Genomic DNA, 21,450 nt, shown 5'->3' on the forward strand with positions numbered 1-21,450 from the left:
CGGGTGTTAGGAGGGAGTACTAGAGGGCTGTCACTGTAACTGGAGCAACATCGCCCTCTGCTGGTTACTCATACACCAGTCATCAGATCTCACCATAATACACTGTATGACATTACAATAAATACAGTATATTTTATATCTTTGGTAAACCCTTGGCTGAACAATAACTTTCCCTAATATATACTTTTATATTAAAGTTGTTATCTATGAATGGGTGTATCATCTGCATTCAGTTGTTGGTGGTTAACCAACCATGCTATAAACTCAACAGCACAAAGTCAGGATCAAGTTTACATAAGACATGATGCCAAGCAGATTAATCTACCATTTTATTGTGCTATGTGGTGATGTATGATATCCATAGTGTGTTACTGTTGACCCAGCTATTGATATGTGGTTGATCTGTGGTTGGTCTGTGGTTGATCTATGGTTGATCTGTAGTTGATTTGTGGTTGATCTGTGGTTGGTCTGTGGTTGATGTGTGGTTGATCTGTGGTTGGTCTGTGGTTGATCTGTGGTTGATCTGTGGTTGGTCTGTGGTTGATGTGTGGTTGATCTGTGGTTGGTCTGTGGTTGGTCTGTGGTTGATGTGTGGTTGATCTGTGGTTGATCTGTGGTTGATCTGTGGTTGATGTGTGGTTGATCTGTGGTTGGTCTGTGGTTGGTCTGTGGTTGATCTGTGGTTGGTCTGTGGTTGGTCTGTGGTTGATCTGTGGTTGGTCTGTGGTTGATCTGTGGTTGGTCTGTGGTTGGTCTGTGGTGTACGTTCTGTGTTCTGTCTTCTCATCTCCTTTAGTTTGTTTTGAGGAGCTCCCCTTCTCCTGTAATACAAATGTACATTCACATTAGATAAGCAGACTAAAACCAGATAAATAATGCCATTTTTTTGGTCACAAAAAATTGGTTACCAACGTAATTAGAGCAGTACAAATAAATATTTTGTCATACCCGTGGTATACGGTCTGATATACCACGGATGTCAGCCAATTAGCATTCAGGGTTTAAACCACACAGTTTATAACAGACAAGATGTGTGTGTCTCTTACCCGGATCCTTCATCACCCCACAGTATTCCTCACACTCCCTCTTGGAGTAGAACTTGTTGCTGTTGACCTGGCAATAGTCCTTTTGATAGTCCAGACAGAGTCCAGAGTTGGAGTGGAAAACCCACATCTTGGGCTGTCCAGTGCAGGGCCGAACATCCACGGGCAGTCTACAGGCAGCTGTAGTGAGCCACAGCACACCAGACATGAGGAAACACATGAGGGACAATCAAGTCTCACACGTAGTCTATGGGCATGAACATCATATTGGTTCTTGAAGTGGGTTGAGTGTTGCCACATTACCAACAAGGTTCGAAGTCAAGCCTGCGTCTCCTACGCACCACAAGACTGTATAAGCCCATTGAACTAAAGTGAAGGCATTAGCTCTGGGAGCTAACGCCAAGTCTCAAGGTCTTAGACAAGATGACCCATCACACGAGTGTGGTTCACCAACAGAAAAAACACCTCTGTTACACTCTATCCACTCACCCTCATTGCGACAGCTCTGGAGACAATCCCTCTCGGTCACAAAGTTGTTCTGGTTTCCCATGCAGCCTCCGTAGGTGAACTGCTGACAGGCCATGCTGGTGGAGTTGTAGAAGTACCTCTGCACTGCCCCGTAACAGGGACCTGTGTCCGGCTTGGCGTTACAGGATTCTGAGGAGAGATGTATAGCAGTGCATTGTGGGTTTTAGCCATAGACATACAGTGGGGTCTGGAATTATTGACACCCTTGATAAAGATGAGCAAAAATGACTGTATAAAATAAATAATTCAAATACTGAGCTTTATTTTAAATTATATTATTTTATACTAATACAACTGCTCAGAGAAAGAGATTTTGTAATAATAAGTAATAATTATTTTCTCAAAAAGGTAGGGGTCAAAATTATTGACACCCCTGTTTTCAATACCTTTCAATACCTCACCTTGCGACGATAACGGCACCCAACCCTGGTGTGCGGGACCAAATAACTATATTTTCATGTCATCTGACCAAGCACTGGTTCCAATCCAAGTGCCAATGCCGCTTGGCAAACTCCAGGCGTTTACATTTGTTGGATGACATGAAAATAGAGCTCTTTGACCATTCACACCAGTGGTGGGTTTGGCATCGAAATGAGAATGCATGAGCAGAAAATAACCCCATACCTACTGTAAAATATGGTGGTGGATCTTTGATGTTATGGGGCGATTTTGCTTCCACTGGTCCTTGGATCCTTGTTAAGGTCAATGGCATCATGAACTTTACCCAGTACCCGAAAAACTTTGCCCAAAACCTGGTTGCCTCTGCCAGGAGGCTAAAACTTAGCCTCAAGTGGATCTTCCAGCAAGACAATAACCCCAAGCACACATCAAAATCCACAAAGAAATGGTTAACCCTGTCAGTCCTGAGACCCCATCACAAATCTGCTTTTCATTTATCTGACTTTCATTTATGTCCTGGGATTTCCTATGATCTTCTATGTAGAAGAACCCCTTACCTTCTAACAACTATTGTGTAGCTTGTGAGCATCATAGAGCAAATAGATAATAATAATATAATATGCCATTTAGCAGACGCTTTTATCCAAAGCGACTTACAGTCATGCGTGCATACATTTTTTTTTGATTAATCCAATGGTACAACACACAATGTTTAAAAGGGGTTAGAAGTCTTAAATCACGCTTGCGCGACGGTGGGACTCATTGGGTTAATTGGCCACAAAATCAAAATTTTGCAATTGCCATCTTAGTGTCCGGACTTAAAACCCACTGGAAACCTGTGGTTTGAATCGAAGAGGGCAGTCCATAAGCACAGACGAAGGATATCAAGAATCTGGAATGGAAGATTGGTCTAAGATCCCTCCCAATGTGTTCTCCAATCTCATAAAACATTTTTGAAAAAGGCTCAGTGCCGCTATCCTCGCAAGGTGAGTTATTAAAAGGTATTGAAAACAGGGGTGTCAATAAGTTTGACCCCTACCATGTCAAACAAAATCATTTTTTTCTGAGCAATTGTATTAGTATATAATAATATAATTTCCCCTATTTATTTGAGCATACAATATAGCTCAGTATTTGAGTCATTTATTTTATACAGTCAGTTTTGCTCATCGTTATCAACGGTGGGAATAATTTCGGACTCCACTGTACACCGTAATTACATGTAATATACATGAGTGTTACTCAACTCCAGTCCTCCACTATCCCTAACAGTACACATGTTTATTGTAGCACTGGACAAGCTGATTAAACTTGTATGAGTTTAATTAGTTATGTTTGTCCGGAGCTACAACAGAAATGTGTTCTAGCAGCTTCCAGCCAGACCCACACAGAGCTGATGCTAAAACGTACCTTCAACGTAGAGGTCAGAGGCCTAGCAAGCCCACCATGCACTCTCACCTTCACTCCTGAACATCATGGTGTCGTCACCAGAACCCTCCTCAGAGGGCAGTTCAGGGAAGACTATGTTCCTCTTGGCTCTCTGAGGACAGACAGACAGGTGAGTACTCAGCAGGGTTGGGGTCAATTCCATTTTAATTCCAATTAATTCAGGAAGTATACTGAAATTCCAATTCCAATTATCTTCAATGTTTTTCATTTAGGAACATATTGGAATTTGATTTACTTTCTGTAATGCCTTTAACCAAAGCCGCTTTTCGATATAATCCCAAACTCTGACACGGGGTACAAACTCAACATTGAATAATTGAATACAGGAAGTACCGGTGCTGTAATCTCAGGCTGAGGCTCTGCTGCTACAGGCTCCGTTCCTGGTACACACTCCCCTGTGGACAGAGACAGGAGTTCAAAGGTCAAACAATGTCCAGACACATAGTGGATGTCACAGGTGTGTGTGTGTGTGTGTGTGGGTCTGTGCGTGCGTTCGTGCGCATGTGGCTGAGTGCTTGCTGCCTGGTGTCTGTGAGTATTTGTGCATGTGTGTGTGCAGGGGCATATGCCAGATGGGCTGGTCCATATTTAGCCCAGTGGGCCTGTTTAACTTGGGTTTTTGGTGAAAATGTGTAATTATTGGTTAATAATGGGGGCCTCAAGGAAAAAATGGGCCGGAGTCGTGTCCTCGAGGAAAAAAATGGGCCGGTGTGGGGGCCTGAAGGAAAGAAATGGGCCGGTGTGTTAGAAATGCCAAGGCCGATTTCTGGTCCCAGTCTGCCCCTGTGTGTGTGTGCGCCTCTACCTTTGTTCTGTTTGATGATGATTGTGTCGTCAGCCATGCCCTGCTCCCTCACCAGCCTCCTGAAGTCATCCAGGATAGTGGGCGGCAGTTCCATGGTGCGACCTGAAGGAGGCAGCATTTTAATTTACTTCTACTGCTAAATATAACAACACTATAGCTGTGTCTGAGTGGCCTGGTCTCAGATCAGATCTTTTGCTGCTGAATATAACAACACTATAGCTGTGTCTGAGTGGCCTGGTCTCAGATCTGTTTGTGGTCCTGCCAACTCCTATAGTCATTATCATATTTGTGTTTGTGCTGTTCTATAGCCAAATCGATTGGCTGATTGATTGACTGTATAGCCAAATCCTATGGTCGTTGTCATGACAATCATAATTACAACCAAAGAGGTTGGCAAGACAGCACAAACAGATCTGGTACCAGGCTATTGTCTCAGTGGTGTGGAGTGAAATAAATGACATTGGAGCGACACTCACTGTATAGCTTGGCGGACTTGGTCTTCTCGCCTCCTGTTTTCTGTTTACTCATCATAACGATGGCGTACTTATCATAGTCAGTGTGAACCACATAGGCGTCAACATCAGCCCCCCACTCTGCATAAAGGAAACATAGATTTATATGGTAGGAGAGTAGGAGAGCACGAACATACACATAGTCCACAATGTCAATTACCTCTCACCGTTGACCTCTCATCGATTACAAAAATACACAGGCTGTGTCTGGAAACATTACTAGCTGTCACATCCTTGCTTCCTCCATTACTAGCCGTCCTTGTTTCCTTAAGTCCTCTCAAAGCGCATTGGAGGAGAGGTTCCAAGGTCTCTCCCTTGGACATTCTTCTCCAATTAGCTTTGAGAGGACTTAAGAAAACAAGGACGGGGAAAGCAAGTAACATTTTCAGACATGGTTGTGACAAACAGACTTACTGGCGACGTGGTAAGTGAATCTTCCAGGTGTGTCGGTCAGCTCGTAATCACCAGAGATCTGCTTACATGTCCCGTGCCTGCACACACACACACACACACACACACACACACACACACACACACACACACACACACACACACACACACACACACACACACACACACACACACACACACACACACACACACACACACACACACACACACACACACACACACACACCACAGAATGCATTTAATTAAAGGCCCAATGCAGCCGTTTTTATCTCAGTATCTGGTTAACAATTAAGTACCTTACTGTTATTGTTTTCAATTAAAATGGTTAAAAAATAAACAAAAATAGCTTTTTAGTAAAAAACTATTCCTCAAGCAAGAATTAGCTAGGACTGTCTGGGAGGGGTCTTAGTGAGGGGCCTAATTGGAGGGATATGTAACTTGAAAACTAGCTGTTATTGGCAGAGGTTTGGAACTCTCTTTGTTATTGGTCTAATAACTTATACCTCCTGGTGATGTCACCAGGCAAGCCAAAACTCCACCCATGCAAAACCTGCTGATTAGAAAGTCCTGTGTAAATTGCATTTTCAACCAACAACTATAAAATAACACAGATATTTTTTAAATCACACTTTTACAGTGTTAGTTTCAAACATAAGTTTGATTGCATTGGGTCTTTAAGCTATGGTGAATCCAGTTGCATTATTAGGTACAGTTCAGAGACACGAATTTCAATGTGTGTGTGTGTGTGTGTAACCTCACTTTTTCTTGCTCCTTGTCATGCTGACTTTGCCTTCAGTGCCACTGGCCTGCAGCTCCAGGGTGCCAATGGCTGCATCTCCCTTGTGGCGCTGCATCCAGGGGCAGGTGGACGCTACTGCAATATCATGCCACTTCCCCATGAACTGACCCATAGAGAGAGTATAGAAAGGTTTTAACAACCTGCAATACTGTACTGGGAACTGCAAGTTTTTAGAGATCTGCGGTGTATTAACTTACAAGCTGATCAAAACAAAAAGCACTAAATCTGCATAGCTTGACAACTCAACTGAATCAGTCTATTGGCCATTTGGCCATCAAGTAACGTTACGCAGAATTTTCAAACCAATTACTCTACTGATTACTCTACTAGATTAGACTACTGCAATGCTCTACTCTCCGGCTACCCGGATAAAGCACTAAATAAACTTCAGTTGGTGCGAAACACGGCTGCTAGAATCCTGACTAGAACCAAAAATGTGATCATATTACTCCAGTGCTAGCACTAAATAAACTGGCTTCCTGTTAAGGCTAGGGCTGATTTCAAGGTTTTACTGATAACCTACAAAGCATTACATGGGCTTGCTCCTACCTATCTATCCGATTTGGTCCTGCCGTACATACCTACACGTACGCTACCGTCACAAGACACAGGCCTCTTCATTGTCCCTAGAATTTCTAAGCTAACAGCTGGAGGCAGGGCTTTCTCCTATAGAGCTACATTTTTATGGAATGGTCTCCCTATCCATGTGAGAGACGCAGACTCTGTCTCGTCCTTTAAGTCTTTACTGAAGACTCATCTCTTCAGTAGGTCCTATGATTGAGTGTAGTCTGGCCCAGTGGTGCGAAGGTGAATGGAAAGGCACTGGAGCGACAAACCATCCTTGCTGTCTCTGCCTGGCCGGTCCTGTCTCTCCATTGGGATTCTCTGCCTCTGCCCCTATTACGGGGGCTGAGTCACTGGCTTACTGGTACTTTCCATGCCGTCCCTAGGAGGGGTGCATCACGGGGCGGCAGGTAGCTTAGTGGTTAAGAGCGTTGTGCCAGTAACCGAAAGGTCTCTGGTTCTAATCCCCGAGCCGACTAGGTGAAAAATCTGTCGATGTGCCCTTGAGCAAGGCACTTAACCCTAATTGCTCCTGTAAGTCGCTCTGGATAAGAGCGTCTGCTAAATGACTAAAATGTAAATGTAAATGTTGAGTGGGTTGAGTCACTGATGTGATCTTCCTGTCCGGTTTGTCGCCCCCTCGGGCTCGTGCAGTGGAGGAGATCTTCGTGGGCTATACTCAGCCTTGTCTCAAGGTAGTAGGTTGGTGGTCTGTTGATATCCCTCTGGTGGTGTGGGGGCTGTGCTTTGGCAAAGTGGGTGGGGTTATATCCTGCCTGGTTGGCCCTATCCGGGGGTATCGTCGGACGGGGCCACAGTGTCCCCCGACCTCCTCTGTCTCAGTCTCCAGTATCTGTGCTGCAATAGTCTATGTACCAGGGGGCTAGGGTCAATCTGTCCTATCTGTTGTCCTGTGTGAACTTAAGTATGCTCCATCTAATTATCCCATGTCTCTCTCTCAGGACTACCTGGCCTGATGGCTCCTTGCTGTCCCCAGTCCACCTGGTCGTGCTGCTGCTCCAGTTTCAACTGTTCTGCCTGCGACTATGGAACCCTGACCTGTTCACCGGATGCGCTATTTTGTCCCAGACCTGCTGTTTTCAACTCTCTCTCTCTACCACACCTGCTATTTCAACCTTTAAATGCCCGGCTATGAAAAGCCAAGTGACATTTACTCCTGATGTACTGACCTGTTGCAACCTCTACAACCACTATGATTATTATTTGACCCTGCTGGTCATCTATGAATGTTTGAACATCTTGGATAAAAATCTGGCCTTAATGGCCATGTACTGTTATAATCTCCACCACGCACAGCCAGAAGGGGACTAGCCACCGCTCAGAGCCTGGTTCCTCTCTGGGTTTCTTCCTAGGTTTCTGCCTTTCTAGGGAGTTTTTCCTAGCCACCTTGCTTCTACATCTGCATTGCTTGCTGTTTGGGGTTTTAGGCTGGGTTTCTTTATAGCACTTTGCGACATCTGCTGATGTAAAAAGGGCTTTATAAATACATTTGATTGATTATGCCCACGGAGAATAGGTGAGATAAAGCAAGAGAGAGAGATTTACATTTTAGTCATTTAGCAGACGCTCTTATCCAGAGCGACTTACAGTTAGTGAGTGCATACATTTTCATACTGGCCCCCCGTGGGAATCGAACCCACAACCCTGGCGTTGCAAACGCCATGCTCTACCAACTGAGCTACAACATACCATGGCTATGATCCATGGTATGAGAAACAGAAGAGACTAACTCTTACCTTGGTCAGGTCGAAGTTCTCCTGTGTGGGGAAGAGAGATTCAGGAAGTACAGGCACTCCATGGAGGAGACAAACGAGGCCCAAGAGGAACGCAAGTACGACAACCTGCTGCATCCTGTTTGTCTGTCTCCAATACCAACCTCCGACTGAGGCTTACTCTGAGCTCCTGGATCTGCTGGGAGAGCTAACCCCTCCAACCCTCTACCCCTCCACCCCTCCACCCCTCCAACCCTCTACCCCTTCACCCCTCCACCCCTCCACCCCTCCACCCTTTACCCCTCCAACCCTCTACCCCTCCACCCCTCCACCCTTTACCCCTCCAACCCTCTACCCCTCCACCCCTCCACCCCTCCAACCCTCTACCCCTCCAACCCTCTACCCCTCTACCTCCACCCCCTCCACTGGATTAGGCTAGAAACCCAATGGCATTGACCCATGTGTGTTTACCCCTTCCTGTACCCCCTCGAACTCCAGCATAAAACAAACCGCAAACAGAGCAAAGTTCTCCTTATCTTGTCCCTTTCTCTGAAACACTGGACTTCAACGTGGAATTTAATAGGAAAGAATAAATAACATTTCAGCACATTTCAGCACCAACGAGTAGTAGCATGTATAGCAAAAACAATAATGGCCGAAGGACTGAACCCTGCAGAACTCCCTAGTAACCTTGGAGTGTTCTGAAAACTCTTCATCACAAAAACATGTAATGTACCATATGAGGTACTCAAATACACACATGGAATTCTCTCTCTCTCTATCCCTGTCTCCTGTCCTATTACATCTATGGTTCTCTCTCCAACTCACACACACACCACAGACACCACGTAGCACGATAGGCAAAGGAACACTAGCAGTTATTCAGCCATAGCAGCGTTATATACAATGATGCCCCAAAATGGAAAACTAAATCAACAGTCGGTGGTACTGAGGGGTCAAGAGAAAGACAGACAGACATCAGAGAGGATGTTGGTAATAACATAATAAGAGGTGTCTAAAAGTGCATTTATCAATGGTGGTTAAACTGTTATCCATTGCAGAATGTGTGCTGTAAATCGTGTTGAAGTGCTGTTGTTGTCAGGTACAGTAAAGTGTGTCGGAGTGTTGTGAAAATATGCCATAAAACATGTCCTAATGCTGCGCTCTAACGGAGAGACAGATGTGTACGTGCTGGGAATTGGTGTTGGCATAGAGAGTCATCATGATGTCCTGATCTGACGGAGAACACAAAAATAAAACCTACAGTTTATTCAAATATCACGTGTTCCAGTAATTGTAGTCCGTCATCAACAGCATAGACTGTCTGTAGAAAGGAAGTGTATTAACTGACCTAGTGTCCAGAGGGAGGGCGGTTTTCTGTAAACAACAAGGAGTACAACAATGTCTGCTTTAAGAAGTAATACAGTATTATGTATTGGTGTATGTGTGTGTGTGTGTGTGTGTGTGTGTGTATGTGTTTCCCTACTTAGGCTACAACCTGTTTGGGGTCAAACTACACTCCTCGGGAAATGTTTGAATCATATCAGGCTTCACCTTCAGGGAACGACCTATAAGACCAGACGAAGAGCAAGATTTAGCGGTAAAGCCACCAGCTATGCATTTCCTCAAACACAATGCTATAGCACATTGTAAAACAGCATATTACATTCAGGCCTCCACTCCAATGCCCCAGTTCCTCTCCAAGTATGTAACAGAGGTGGTTTGGTGAACCACACTCGCATGAGACCTCAAGACTCGCGTTAGCTCTTCAAGCTAACACTGTCTTTTGGTGCACGGGAGACCCAGGTTTAAACCTGGTTGGTCACACCTCCACCTGAACAGCAGAACAGACAGACTCACCATAGAGGGACACCTGTGTGTACTAGGGTTGAATGGCGGGAACCCGGTTGGCGGGAACCCGGTTGCCGGCATTTACTGGGATTTACCGGGATTTACCGCCCAAAACCACTACGAGAAACCGGTAAATTATAATAAATTATTTATATGAACAGCATGGGGTGAAATGGAACCGTTATATGCGACGTCTAAATCTGGCTTCTCTACGGCCTCTGCATGATGAATCATCAACGCTCAGGGTGGGGACAGACAGCCCATCTCAGTATGGAGCGCAGTTCACAATGCATGTAGATCTATCATCTCATCATGTACCTTTTTTTCTTGTGACAGGTAGGCCTACATTTGCTGCAGCATAGTCTATAATATAAAGACCGAATGCTTGTCTAATTTACCCATCTCCATCTGGCTTTCGCGGGTCACCTTATTTTTTAATTGTAAAGATGTTTTATTTTTGATTGCAGCTGCAGAGTTTTAAAGCAGCCTATGATATGAAGCCCTTTAAGTGTACCAACTAGGCAGTCATACCCCAGCCTCTTCCCTGCAAACTGAACATAACATACAGACAGTAGGCTACACATAGAGAGTCAAACCTACACCAGTATAGTCCTTGGTTTTAATTAGAGAATTTACAGTCAGAGGGGGAAACATGGCCTGCACTCACACATCAGCAATTTGACGCTTTCAACAGTGTCAACAACAGGAAGAGTCTGTAAATCAGGCAGCAAGACGTATCTTATAAGGCAGTTGTTTGTCCGTGGCTGTCCAGTGTGTCCCCCCCATGGGTGGAGGGAACTTGGCGTGCATTGCTAGTCATCCTATCAGTGTTGCAACCCTGCTGTCTGCCTGACCTTTGACCCCTAGCACTGTTTGCTTTGGGTTCAGCCTCAGCCTCTGTCCTAATGCTACCCTGTCCCCACAACCACTTGGAAACAACATTCCGTTCCCTATCAGACAGCCAACAACAAACAGAGAGTACTGAACATGTGGGGTCGGGTAACATGTCTATGACTAACAACTTCTTTAAATAAAAGACTCACAGACTAGAGATCAAAGTTAAAGAGCGACTGCCCCTAAAACCCAACTAATCCCTTTGAAAACGGCCTATGTGGCATCGATATGAGTCAAACGTTTTATTATGGCGTCAAAATGTTATACAAAGTGTAAATAAGGTAATTTTGGTCATAAGGTCAGTCTCGTCTAAAATGGAGTTTGGAACCTCAGTGCGTCACAACAAGTAAATGAAGGTTGGGTTTGGATTACAATTATGTCAACAAATCATGCCGCCTTTTGCCAAACTCCATGTGCAAATCGCCCCTCCGCCCACTTCGCTTCCCTTCATTGAATGGGGCTCCGTTGTTTCATCGCCCCCAACGCATTCAAAGGATCATGGCCATTTGACACTGAAACGCCCTTTACGGATTGACCATGCAATGCATGCTTCCAGCAGCACGCACAGCCAACAACTATGGTTTGCGTGCCCTGCCGAAGGACCCTATTGTGCAGAATAGGTGGTTGGCGACAGGTAGCCTAGCGGTTAAGAGTGTTGGGCCAGTATTTGAAAGGTTGCAGGTTCAAATCCCTGAGCTGACTATGTGTAAAATCTGTCTGTGTGCCCTTGAGCAAGGCACTTACCCCTAATTGCTCCAGGGTCACTGTCAATAATGGCTGATCCATGACCCCGGTCTCTCAGGGGGAGTGGGATATACAAATGTCCAATGCACATGTGCATAATTTGTACTTCTGTGAAATAGGACAAATGTAAGCACCCACCTAATTATGATTACATTCGACGAAATCATAATATGGCAAAGGTGTTTCCTACAAATAATTTTCCTACTTAAGCAATGTCATTGTATTTACATGCCACTCTAAGTCAGTGTAATTTACAAGAAACAGTCACATTAGCCTCCGAGGTGCCACCCATGTCTAGGGCACAAATAAATATTGGATGCAGCTAACTCATGTCTGACTACAAAAGTGTACTAACTAGCAGCAACAAACTCAAACCAACCCAGGGCCATAGCAAAACATGTCACAGCTGGTTGCATAGCGTAACGGCATCACCGGCCTGAATCTAATCCAATCGGGAGCCAGTCAGTCTACATCCGTAAAGCATAGAATTAGCTTCCAAACGTGATTACGTTATTTCTTAAGCTATTGAGGGATGATGACAATCGTTGACTCTATTAGACAAAGTGTACAGTTGGGTGCCAGACAGATCCCCTGGTTATGAACAGTTGGGTGCCAGACAGATCCCCTGGTTATGAACAGTTGGGTGCCAGACAGATCCCCTGGTTATGAACAGATGGGTGCCAGACAGATCCCCTGGTTATGAACAGTTGGGTGCCAGACAGATCCCCTGGTTATGAACAGTTGGGTGCCAGACAGATCCCCTGGTTATGAACAGATGGGTGCCAGACAGATCCCCTGGTTATGAACAGTTGGGTGCCAGACAGATCCCCTGGTTATGAACAGTTGGGTGCCAGACAGATCCCCTGGTTATGAACAGTTGGGTGCCAGACAGATCCCCTGGTTATGAACAGATGGGTGCCAGACAGATCCCCTGGTTATGAACAGTTGGGTGCCAGACAGATCCCCTGGTTATGAACAGTTGGGTGCCAGACAGATCCCCTGGTTATGAACAGATGGGTGCCAGACAGATCCCCTGGTTATGAACAGATGGGTGCCAGACAGATCCCCTGGTTATGAACAGATGGGTGCCAGACAGATCCCCTGGTTATGAACAGATGGGTGCCAGACAGATCCCCTGGTTATGAACAGTTGGGTGCCAGACAGATCCCCTGGTTATGAACAGTTGGGTGCCAGACAGATCCCCTGGTTATGAACAGTTGGGTGCCAGACAGATCCCCTGGTTATGAACAGATGCCGGGACTTACCAGAAGGAGCAAAGGTGGGTACCATAACATGTCCAGCAATGTGATTGCAATGGTTTAGTGACCTCCGAAAATAATTTAATTCACTGTTTGCTTGTTATTTTCACAGCTTGTCAGGCAGGACCTCAGAATAAAAATGTGTCATGCAACACAAATACCTTTGTGCCACTTCCTCCATTGTTGCCAGTCTCTCTCGACTCCTATGAAAAGGACATCATGAAGCCTCTGACTGTGACCCGAGTTACTGCCCTGATGACACAGACGGCTTTATCAACGACAGGTAATGTGTGTTATGTGAAATGTGAAAAGTTGTATTAAAAAATACCTGGCTTGATAAACTAGTAGGCTAATTCCCCAGCCAAGCAGATACCACTAGTAGAGTCACGTTGATTGTGAAGTGCATTATCAAAAAGCTTTGTCCTTTCTTTAGAACAATATGCTATTTACCACATGGCGGTCTAATATATCACCCTGTCACAGACCCTCCCAGTCAACACCACCTCATCAGATTGCCTGCTGCAGTTGTTGGAGAGATGTCCAGTTTGCATCCGAACATGCAGCATAGAGAAGACCTTCATCAGCATCATGCAGACTTGACCTCACTGTGAGCACTCCTATGAATGGATCAGTCAGCCACATGTTGGCAAGTATCCGGTTAGACAAACCTTCACCAGTCATCGGCAACAGCTTTCACAGGCTCAACATTTGTACAAATACAGAAGGTAACCCACTTCATTACTTTGATACATTTGATAACCCAATTGGGAAATATCATTTATGGACACTGACATTATTTGTTGCTTGTTTTCTACTTCTTAGATGCATATAATGTCCAGGGTATAACCTAACCTGGTGGAACCAGCCTGATCGCTGTGTTCACCATTCCATTTCACTTCACATTTTATGATATCTGAAGTGAAATAGAAAGGTGAACACAGTGATCAGGTTGGTTCCACCATGCTAATCATAACCACCATTGATCATGTAATCAGTGCTCTGTGTGTGTGTGTGTGTGTGGGCGACCAGTATCTTTGATGAGAGGCCAGAAGCTGATCTACACTGCTATGCCCATCAATGAGGCTCTGGTAAAGACCTTACCTCCAGCCTCACCTCTTGCCTGATCACCAACGGTCGTCGATGGGGAGACCAGAATTAGGTAGGTTTAGTCTGACCAGTTCAAACCTCAACATAGTATATGTTTGTGTGTCAGATATCACCTATCGCTTAGTGCCATTGGTAATAGAACAGTGACTGTCACAGATGCATGAGATGCAGAGAGACCTGGCACTCAGTACATCCACAATGAGGTGATTACTGATGAACTCTGCCTCAACCCTGCCTATTTCTACAGATGGACTGGAGACTGAGGCTGCCATCTGGCAAAACTGTCATTTGATGGGGAGACCATAATTGGGTAGGTTTTATCTGACCTGATCAAACTACAACATATTACCCGTTTGTGTGTCAGATATCACTTATCCTAACTGCCATTGGTAATAGAACAGTGACTATGTGTGTATGTGTTCACAGAAACATGTATGGTGCCAGCACATGGAGACTTCCAAGATGATGTGATGAAGTCCAGACTGACAGAAGGGCTTGATACTGATGTCTCTAAATGGAGAGAGACCTGGCACTCGGCATTAACATTTTACTAGACAACTTTTACTTGTATTGTCTTTTTTTATTATTGAATTGAATGTTATCAGTCAATATGGGGAGGGAGAAACCCTGTGTATTCTGCACCAGGATCAGGGAACTCCGGTTGTATACGGGACACCACACAGGAAGGTATGACCACTCTGTTTGCCAAGGTAGCCCCATTATCAACAGACAAAATGCCAATAGACACAGTATCTGTATCGGCTGGGAATGACAATGAAAGATGAAAGGTTCACATTGTTATATTATCAGAACACTGCTTCTATGGTATTATGTAAAGGGCTGTTTATTCTACATGGACCTGTTAGTACTGTCGTGGAAATTACCACTAAGGACCCCAAAGTCAAGCTTAAATGAATTTGTGTTTATTCACGCCAGCGGAGAGATTACAGACAAACAGCACTTTGTGTGATGTGAAATAGCTTGTGGAAGCGGAGCAGGCCCTTCACTGATGCACCCTGGGTAATGAAAGCAAGTAGATGAAAGAATGGAGGAAGTGGCATGATGACATGTATGAGCTGCACGTTCCCATGGACACCCATCAAACACAACATCGCCATGGCCACTGTCACCAAGGTGATCCTCATTGTTGCCAAGGAAGAGGAGGAGAGGAAGACAAGTACCCTGTTCTGGAACCAAACTGAACTGTAAAGGAGGGAAAAGCTGGACTGGACCTGGACTAGAGTGGCAATACCAATGCTAATCATTGATCAGAAGCCAAGGACAGTGCTCAGCTGTAGCAGGTATAGTGGGAATGATAGATAAGTTGCTTCCGGAATTCCTGAACAATATGTAATTCCTGAAAATTCTTTACTGCAGTTTAAAGAAAGGAGAGCAGAGTAGACCTTGCTTAAAATACATCAGTCATACTGTAGAATTCAGATAGACGAAGGGACATTTGTGCTTTTTTAAACAATTATTCAATTCACTGTTTGTCCTTCTACCAACCAAGAAGCATTTGTTTTTGACTGAGTCATACACTGGGCAACATTGTCAGTCAGAACAGCAAAATGTCCTTTTACAATATTAAAAAAACAAAGAACTGAAAACCCAAAAGACACCAATTTAAATACTTTTCATTAATATGGATTTGCCGTTGCCAATGTTTTTTTTAATGCATGATTTACAGCCAGCTAGTCTTTTAGAGACAAGAGGACATCAGTGTGTCGCAGACAGCACACACCTCCTCCACACACTTTGTATGACATGCTAAGCAATGGCAGCCTGTCCAACAAAGTAACACACACCTTCCCTCCCCTTCTCTGCCATTGCTTATTGTTCCTGAGTACCACAACAGAACAGAACAAGACAAATAAAAAAGTGCATCATGTGGCCAGGTCGGTGAGAAGAAGAGGTTATTATTATTACTGAACTGGAGTGATTCTTTCTGACCAGAGCTACAGAATTATGCCCCAATCAATCATCAGTTAGGAGATTGGTGTTTTGCTCTCCACACAATAAGTTCAGGTGTCTGATGCAGTTTTCTTGACAGATCAAGGGCTAGAGTGCATTGAGAACAAGGAGTAAAAAATAAAAAACACCTAACATATTCAATGCAGGCTTCTAGTGCTACATCCTACTTCCTGTTTCTCATAGCATCGGGCCTCACGATTGGCTCAAGCATACCATATAACTGATGTGCACAATCATAAAAAAGCATGGTACAGACCATTATTTACAGGCCATTTGGAACTCTTCACTTCAATACAACACAGTGGATAAACATACTGTTTCCATTCATCAATCTGTTTTATTCATTATCCATAATCCCAGTACTATAGAAGAGCAATGCATTGATATTATATTTTATAAAATACATCAGACATTCTTTAATACAGTTAGTTAAGGACATAATAATAATAATAATAATGTTTACTCCTATGGAATGAGGGTTCACTGGTATGGTAGCACCAGTGCAGTGGTCACCAACCGGTCGATTGCGCTCGACTAGTTGATCTCCAAGGCATTCCTAGTCGATCACCAAACATTTCTGTAAAAAACCCAACGATAAAGCCTTGTGTTCCTATATTTTTTTTCTTCTTTGTTTGGGGCTGTTGGTGGTAGGTGCACTTGATTCAGCAGCCCTAGCACCAGGAAGGCAAAGTGTTCCCATTTTGAACCATTTCATGTGTCTGAAGGTAGAACGCCGCCTACCCGGCCGGCCTAGAGAACAAATCAAGTGCACCTATAGGTCTACCGCTGGCTAATCAGTTAGCTCAGATCACCATGTCTGCACGGTTTCCTCGAGCTGTAAAAAGAAGCCTCGTACACGCAGCAAAGTTGATACTGTGAGATTTCAAAACCATGACTAGAGAGACTCACTTTGTTCCGCACTTTTATATAAAAGCCATAAAATACACATGCTCCCTACTTCCACTCACACTACAATCAGCACTGCATCTGTAATGAATGAGTATAGCAAAGTGTTCCGATAAGCTTGTGTTGTTATTATTAGCTGCTTGTCTTTTTTAATATCGAGGAATATTTCACTTTCTCTGGTCATAGGAGTAACAACATGAATTGGTGCATGAGGCAGAAATCATGCAGTGCGAGTTGAGTTTCGCCATCAGCTGGACTGTGTCCCTTTTCTCAGTAGAGGGAGGGAGAGAGGAAGGACGGTGAGAGGCAGCCTCACCGCTGCTCCCTCCCTCCCATCAGACTGACCATAAGATGCAGGCCATCAGTCCAGTAAAATACAAAATAAAAAAGGACATTATGCTCACTTAGCTGTGCCTCACAATTAATACAACAAATTATCTATTACCAGTGTGATCATATACCACATTTAAAAAAAATATAATTTCAAAATGGTCTGAGAAGAACAACATTGGCAGGGCAATTCAAGCATAGCCAATATGCAGTGATAATGTATTGGGCCTATATCCTACTGCACAAACCTCATTGCTACAGAACTGTTTTTAACTGGTTAATGTTGCATAGGCTTATGTTTAAAAATAATATGAGCGGCAGATCTCGGTTTGCATTTTGACTCAGAAATGGTTGGTGACCACTACACTTGAGAACGATAGAGGCCTCTAGTGGCCAAAAGGCCGTATTACCATGGGCAGCACCATTGAGGGCCTCCACCATTTTAGTCAACTGGGTGGGACTTCCAACTTCATTGGCTGATCCATCCTGGTGACCCTGCTGGAGTCCTGTCCAACCGGGTCATCAGGAGGGATCGGCCAATCGTGAAGAAGAAAATTGACAACTTCAAAGTGGAGATAGCCTCGATGGCTCTGCCCATGCTGTCACAGACACTATAATGGCGCAGATACAAAGATGAGTCCTTTATCTATCTGTATGGGTAGAAGTAGGCAGCAGCCATTATGCTTTTTTTTCTGGGAAACACCGCCTCCCTCTGGTTAAAGATGTGACCAACACCCTGTCACACACTCACACTACTATAGCTCCCATTGGTTTGACAGATCTAGGGAGTTGAATTCCCTAAAAAGCATGTTCAATGGAGACACGTTTCAGTCCAGGACAAGGCTTAATCTGTGTCCAGGAAACCGGCCCAAAGACACAACAGTATGTCTCTCTCTATTCAGTGTGATAAGATAGTGGGCTGGTGCGGTCATAGGTCTGGGTCCTGGTCACAGTCAAACAGGTACACATAACTCACAGAAACCCTTCACTCCCTTCCAGAATCCTGAGACATCAAAGCTTTGATTTCACACACAGAATATAACAAACAAATGCAACGCATAGCCGTGACACAGTCAATGCACAATCAAATAAAGAATGAATAATACTTTTAAATTAAATTACAAAAAAAGGGGGAATGGAAACATCTGGGGCAGACAGGGGATGCATCTCAATAGTCTAAAACAGATTCCTCTCCTTGTCTCCTCTACTTGTCTCCTCTCCTGCAACACAACAGCATAGGTGTTGTAGTCCCGTGTAGCTCAGTTGGTAGAGCATGGCGCTTGCAACGCCAGGGTTGTGGGTTCGATTCCCACGGGGGACCAGTATGAAAAATAAATGTATGCACTAACTGTAAGTCGCTCTGGATAAGAGCATCTGCTAAATGACTAAAATGTAAAATGTGTAAACAATATGGCTATGGTTGTTTTTCACCTCTCCACTCCTTTCAGATCAGTGCAGATGGAGGAAAGGAGACAAGGAAAGGAAGCCACTTCAGAATATTTCCCAATGCCCATTGTCACCTTTGATTTAACAGACAGGATATTTGGCTGACGAAACTGGCTCATGATTTGTTTGTTTTGAGAGGACATGGTGAAATGTAAATGTAATAACGTACAGTACTACCGATGTTCGCCGAAGGTACGAGAGCTGGGGAGGTGACTGTCGTTAGTCACATGCAATGTCCTCTGAGCTGAGGGAATAACAGCATGACAGACAGAAATGTCTAGCCATAACAAGAGAAGCAAGGATCAAACAGAGGTGCCTGGGAAGGGTGAGGGACTGGGTGATGGACTGGGTGAGAATGAGAGAGGGTGAGGGTCTGAGTGGGTGGGAGACATGCCTAACAGGAGTGATCACGGGTTAGGGTACAACATGATTGGGGTGCTGAATGAAAGTGAGGGGAAAATGTGGGGTAATACCTGATGATAGGGACAGAGGACAGACAAGGGAGCAATAGGATAGGGTAGGGTGCTACGGGACAGTAGGGAGTGAAGGGTTAGGGTAGGGGGTGATGGGTTAGGGTGCTATGGGACAGTAGGGAGTGAAGGGTTAGGGTAGGGGGTGATGGGTTAGGGTAGGGTGCTATGGGACAGTAGGGAGTGAAGGGTTAGGGTAGGGGGTGATGGGTTAGGGTAGGGTGCTATGGGACAGTAGGGAGTGGAGGGTTAGGGTAGGGGGTGATGGGTTAGGGTAGGGTGCTATGGGACAGTAGGGAGTGAAGGGTTAGGGTAGGGGGTGATGGGTTAGGGTAGGGTGCTACGGGACAGTAGGGAGTGAAGGGTTAGGGTAGGGGGTGATGGGGTAGGGTGCTACGGGACAGTAGGGAGTGAAGGGTTAGGGTAGGGGGTGATGAGTTAGGGTAGGGTGCTATGGGACAGTAGGGAGTGAAGGGTTAGGGTAGGGGGTGATGGGTTAGGGTAGGGTGCTATGGGACAGTAGGGAGTGAAGGGTTAGGGTAGGGGGTGATGAGTTAGGGTAGGGTGCTATGGGACAGTAGGGAGTGAAGGGTTAGGGTAGGGGGTGATGGGTTAGGGTAGGGTGCTATGGGACAGTAGGGAGTGAAGGGTTAGGGTAGGGGGTGATGGGTTTGGGTGCTATGGGACAGTAGGGAGTGGAGGGTTAGGGTAGGGGGTGATGGGGGACAGGGCCTGTGAATCTGAGATGGTAAACTCACAGTAAAGGTACAGTACTCTGTGTTGATCATTCATGCTGCTGAGAAAATGAAACAAAGTAGAAGAACAAACAACAATGCCGAAAATAAGTATATCTCCTCTCCTCTCTTTCCTCTCCTCTTCCCCCTTAGAGCAAGGACCGTCTTTAGATCAGGTCTCTCCAACCCTGTTCCTGGAGAGCTGCCCTCCAGTAGGTTTTCGCTCCAACCCCAGTTAACTAGCCTGATTCAGCTTATCAACCAGCTAATTATTAGAATCAGGTGCGCTAGGTTAGGGTTGGAGTGAAAACCTACAGGACGGTAAATCTACAGGAACAGGGTTGGAGAGCCACGATTTAGATTGTTCGGTTTGCTGCACCGCTGTGCCAGTCTCCTTCCTTCTGTAGCACCAGAGTATTATTCTCGTCACATCGAGTCCTCAACAGAGACAGATGGAGGTTAGTGCTTTTCACTTCAGCTCGCTCTTCTTCCAGCTTTAAAATGTCCACTATGCCATACAAGACGAAGCCAGCCCTTTGGGCCCAACCTGCACAATGTTGACACAGACAAAAAAATAAATATTGACCCAGAATCAGAACATTCAGAATCAGAATCTTCTATCCAGAATAAAAAACGTTCAGAATCAGGTTTGAAACTGTAAGAGAGTTATTGGTGTTCCAGCGGCTGGTAGTTGGTCTGTAGATTCTATAGTTGAAGACTGGGCAGGAGAAAGCCGAGCGCAATCGTGGATATAGCATAACATGATTAGAATTTGAATACTATCAGAAACTTGAACATACAATCATTCTTTTGTTTTAAAATGTGTAAAGACTATTCTAAAAATTAAATATATTTGGTATAATGCAGGCATATTTAAATATATTAGAAAGCTTCTTCTCAATTCTACTTCTGGCTGATTATTGCACTGCTGGAGCCCTATTGCACTTAAATCCATCAGTTTCAGGTTAGCTGTACTGTATGTCTAATATGGATGAGCAGAGTCTACACCATTAAAACTAAAATCGGCCATTTTGTGTCACAACAGAAGCCACTGGTCACTGACTGGGCATTGTGCAGGTTGGGCCTATGAGGGAGTGACCTCATCAACATGAGACAGACAAACCAATAGGAGTGTTTCCTTCATTCAATTAAAGTTATTTCATTGTGCCAAGTTCCTATAGCTTGGACTCTTAGATTTGGAGTAAATAACAATATTTTGCATTCTGGAGATGCCACACGCCTCTCTCAGCCAGAGAGCTGTGTCCTTCCAGCGAGCGTTCCTATAGCTCCAGGTCAGGTCAAGGTCAAACTCTGGGGTGAAGGGTCAGGGGAGGTGCCTTTAGGGGTCAAAGGTCGCTCTAGGTCTATCATGGGATATGGTGTCAGATTGGCTTTCATGTGACCCGGATGAGCCAGCTGCCCCTCACTGTGGTCACTGAGGTAACGAGGGGTGTGGGCTTAGCGAGAGCAGAGAGGTGGGATGTAGGAGGGGGGA

General features: G+C 44.9%; 1 protein-coding gene and 1 long non-coding RNA gene across 3 annotated transcripts; one reads left to right on the forward strand and one right to left on the reverse strand.

The window, feature by feature from the left end:
- Positions 1–312: 312 nt before the first annotated feature.
- On the reverse strand, positions 313–8,450 carry LOC311136201 (protein AMBP-like). Of its 2 annotated transcripts, none has more exons than XM_084170302.1 (10): positions 8,268–8,450; positions 5,907–6,049; positions 5,151–5,227; positions 4,701–4,817; positions 4,225–4,326; positions 3,753–3,814; positions 3,429–3,510; positions 1,533–1,700; positions 1,047–1,223; positions 313–821 (listed from the first exon to the last, which is right to left on the reverse strand). In XM_084170302.1, exons 1-10 carry the CDS (start codon positions 8,379–8,381, stop codon positions 793–795), a joined length of 1,071 nt encoding a protein of 356 aa, XP_084026428.1. In that variant the 5' UTR covers positions 8,382–8,450; the 3' UTR covers positions 313–792. The 2 variants fall into 2 exon arrangements, with proteins under 2 accessions (XP_084026428.1, XP_084026429.1); XM_084170303.1 differs by lacking the exon at positions 8,268–8,450 and adding an exon at positions 6,528–6,989.
- Positions 8,451–11,978: 3,528 nt separating this feature from the next.
- LOC311135883 lies at positions 11,979–14,144 on the forward strand. Its single transcript, XR_014613819.1, has 3 exons — positions 11,979–13,274; positions 13,475–13,716; positions 14,021–14,144. It is a non-coding gene; the product is annotated as an uncharacterized lncRNA (long non-coding RNA).
- The last annotated feature ends 7,306 nt before the right edge of the window (positions 14,145–21,450 follow it).

This window comes from Coregonus lavaretus, assembly GCF_964263955.1.
Source record: "Coregonus lavaretus genome assembly, chromosome: 10".
In the NCBI taxonomy this organism is placed as follows: domain Eukaryota; kingdom Metazoa; phylum Chordata; class Actinopteri; order Salmoniformes; family Salmonidae; genus Coregonus; species Coregonus lavaretus.

Bases quoted from the DNA above. Each gene is read 5' to 3' on its own strand.
- LOC311136201 (XM_084170302.1), bottom strand. From the start codon at position 8,381: ATGCAGCAGGTTGTCGTACTTGCGTTCCTCTTGGGCCTCGTTTGTCTC. The intron at 3,815-4,224 runs GTAGAGGCGCAC...CTCTGTCCACAG, and splicing joins CATCATCAAACAGAACAAAG to GGGAGTGTGTACCAGGAACG. The intron at 822-1,046 runs GTAAGAGACACA...TTTGTATTACAG, and splicing joins TGGGGTGATGAAGGATCCGG to GAGAAGGGGAGCTCCTCAAA.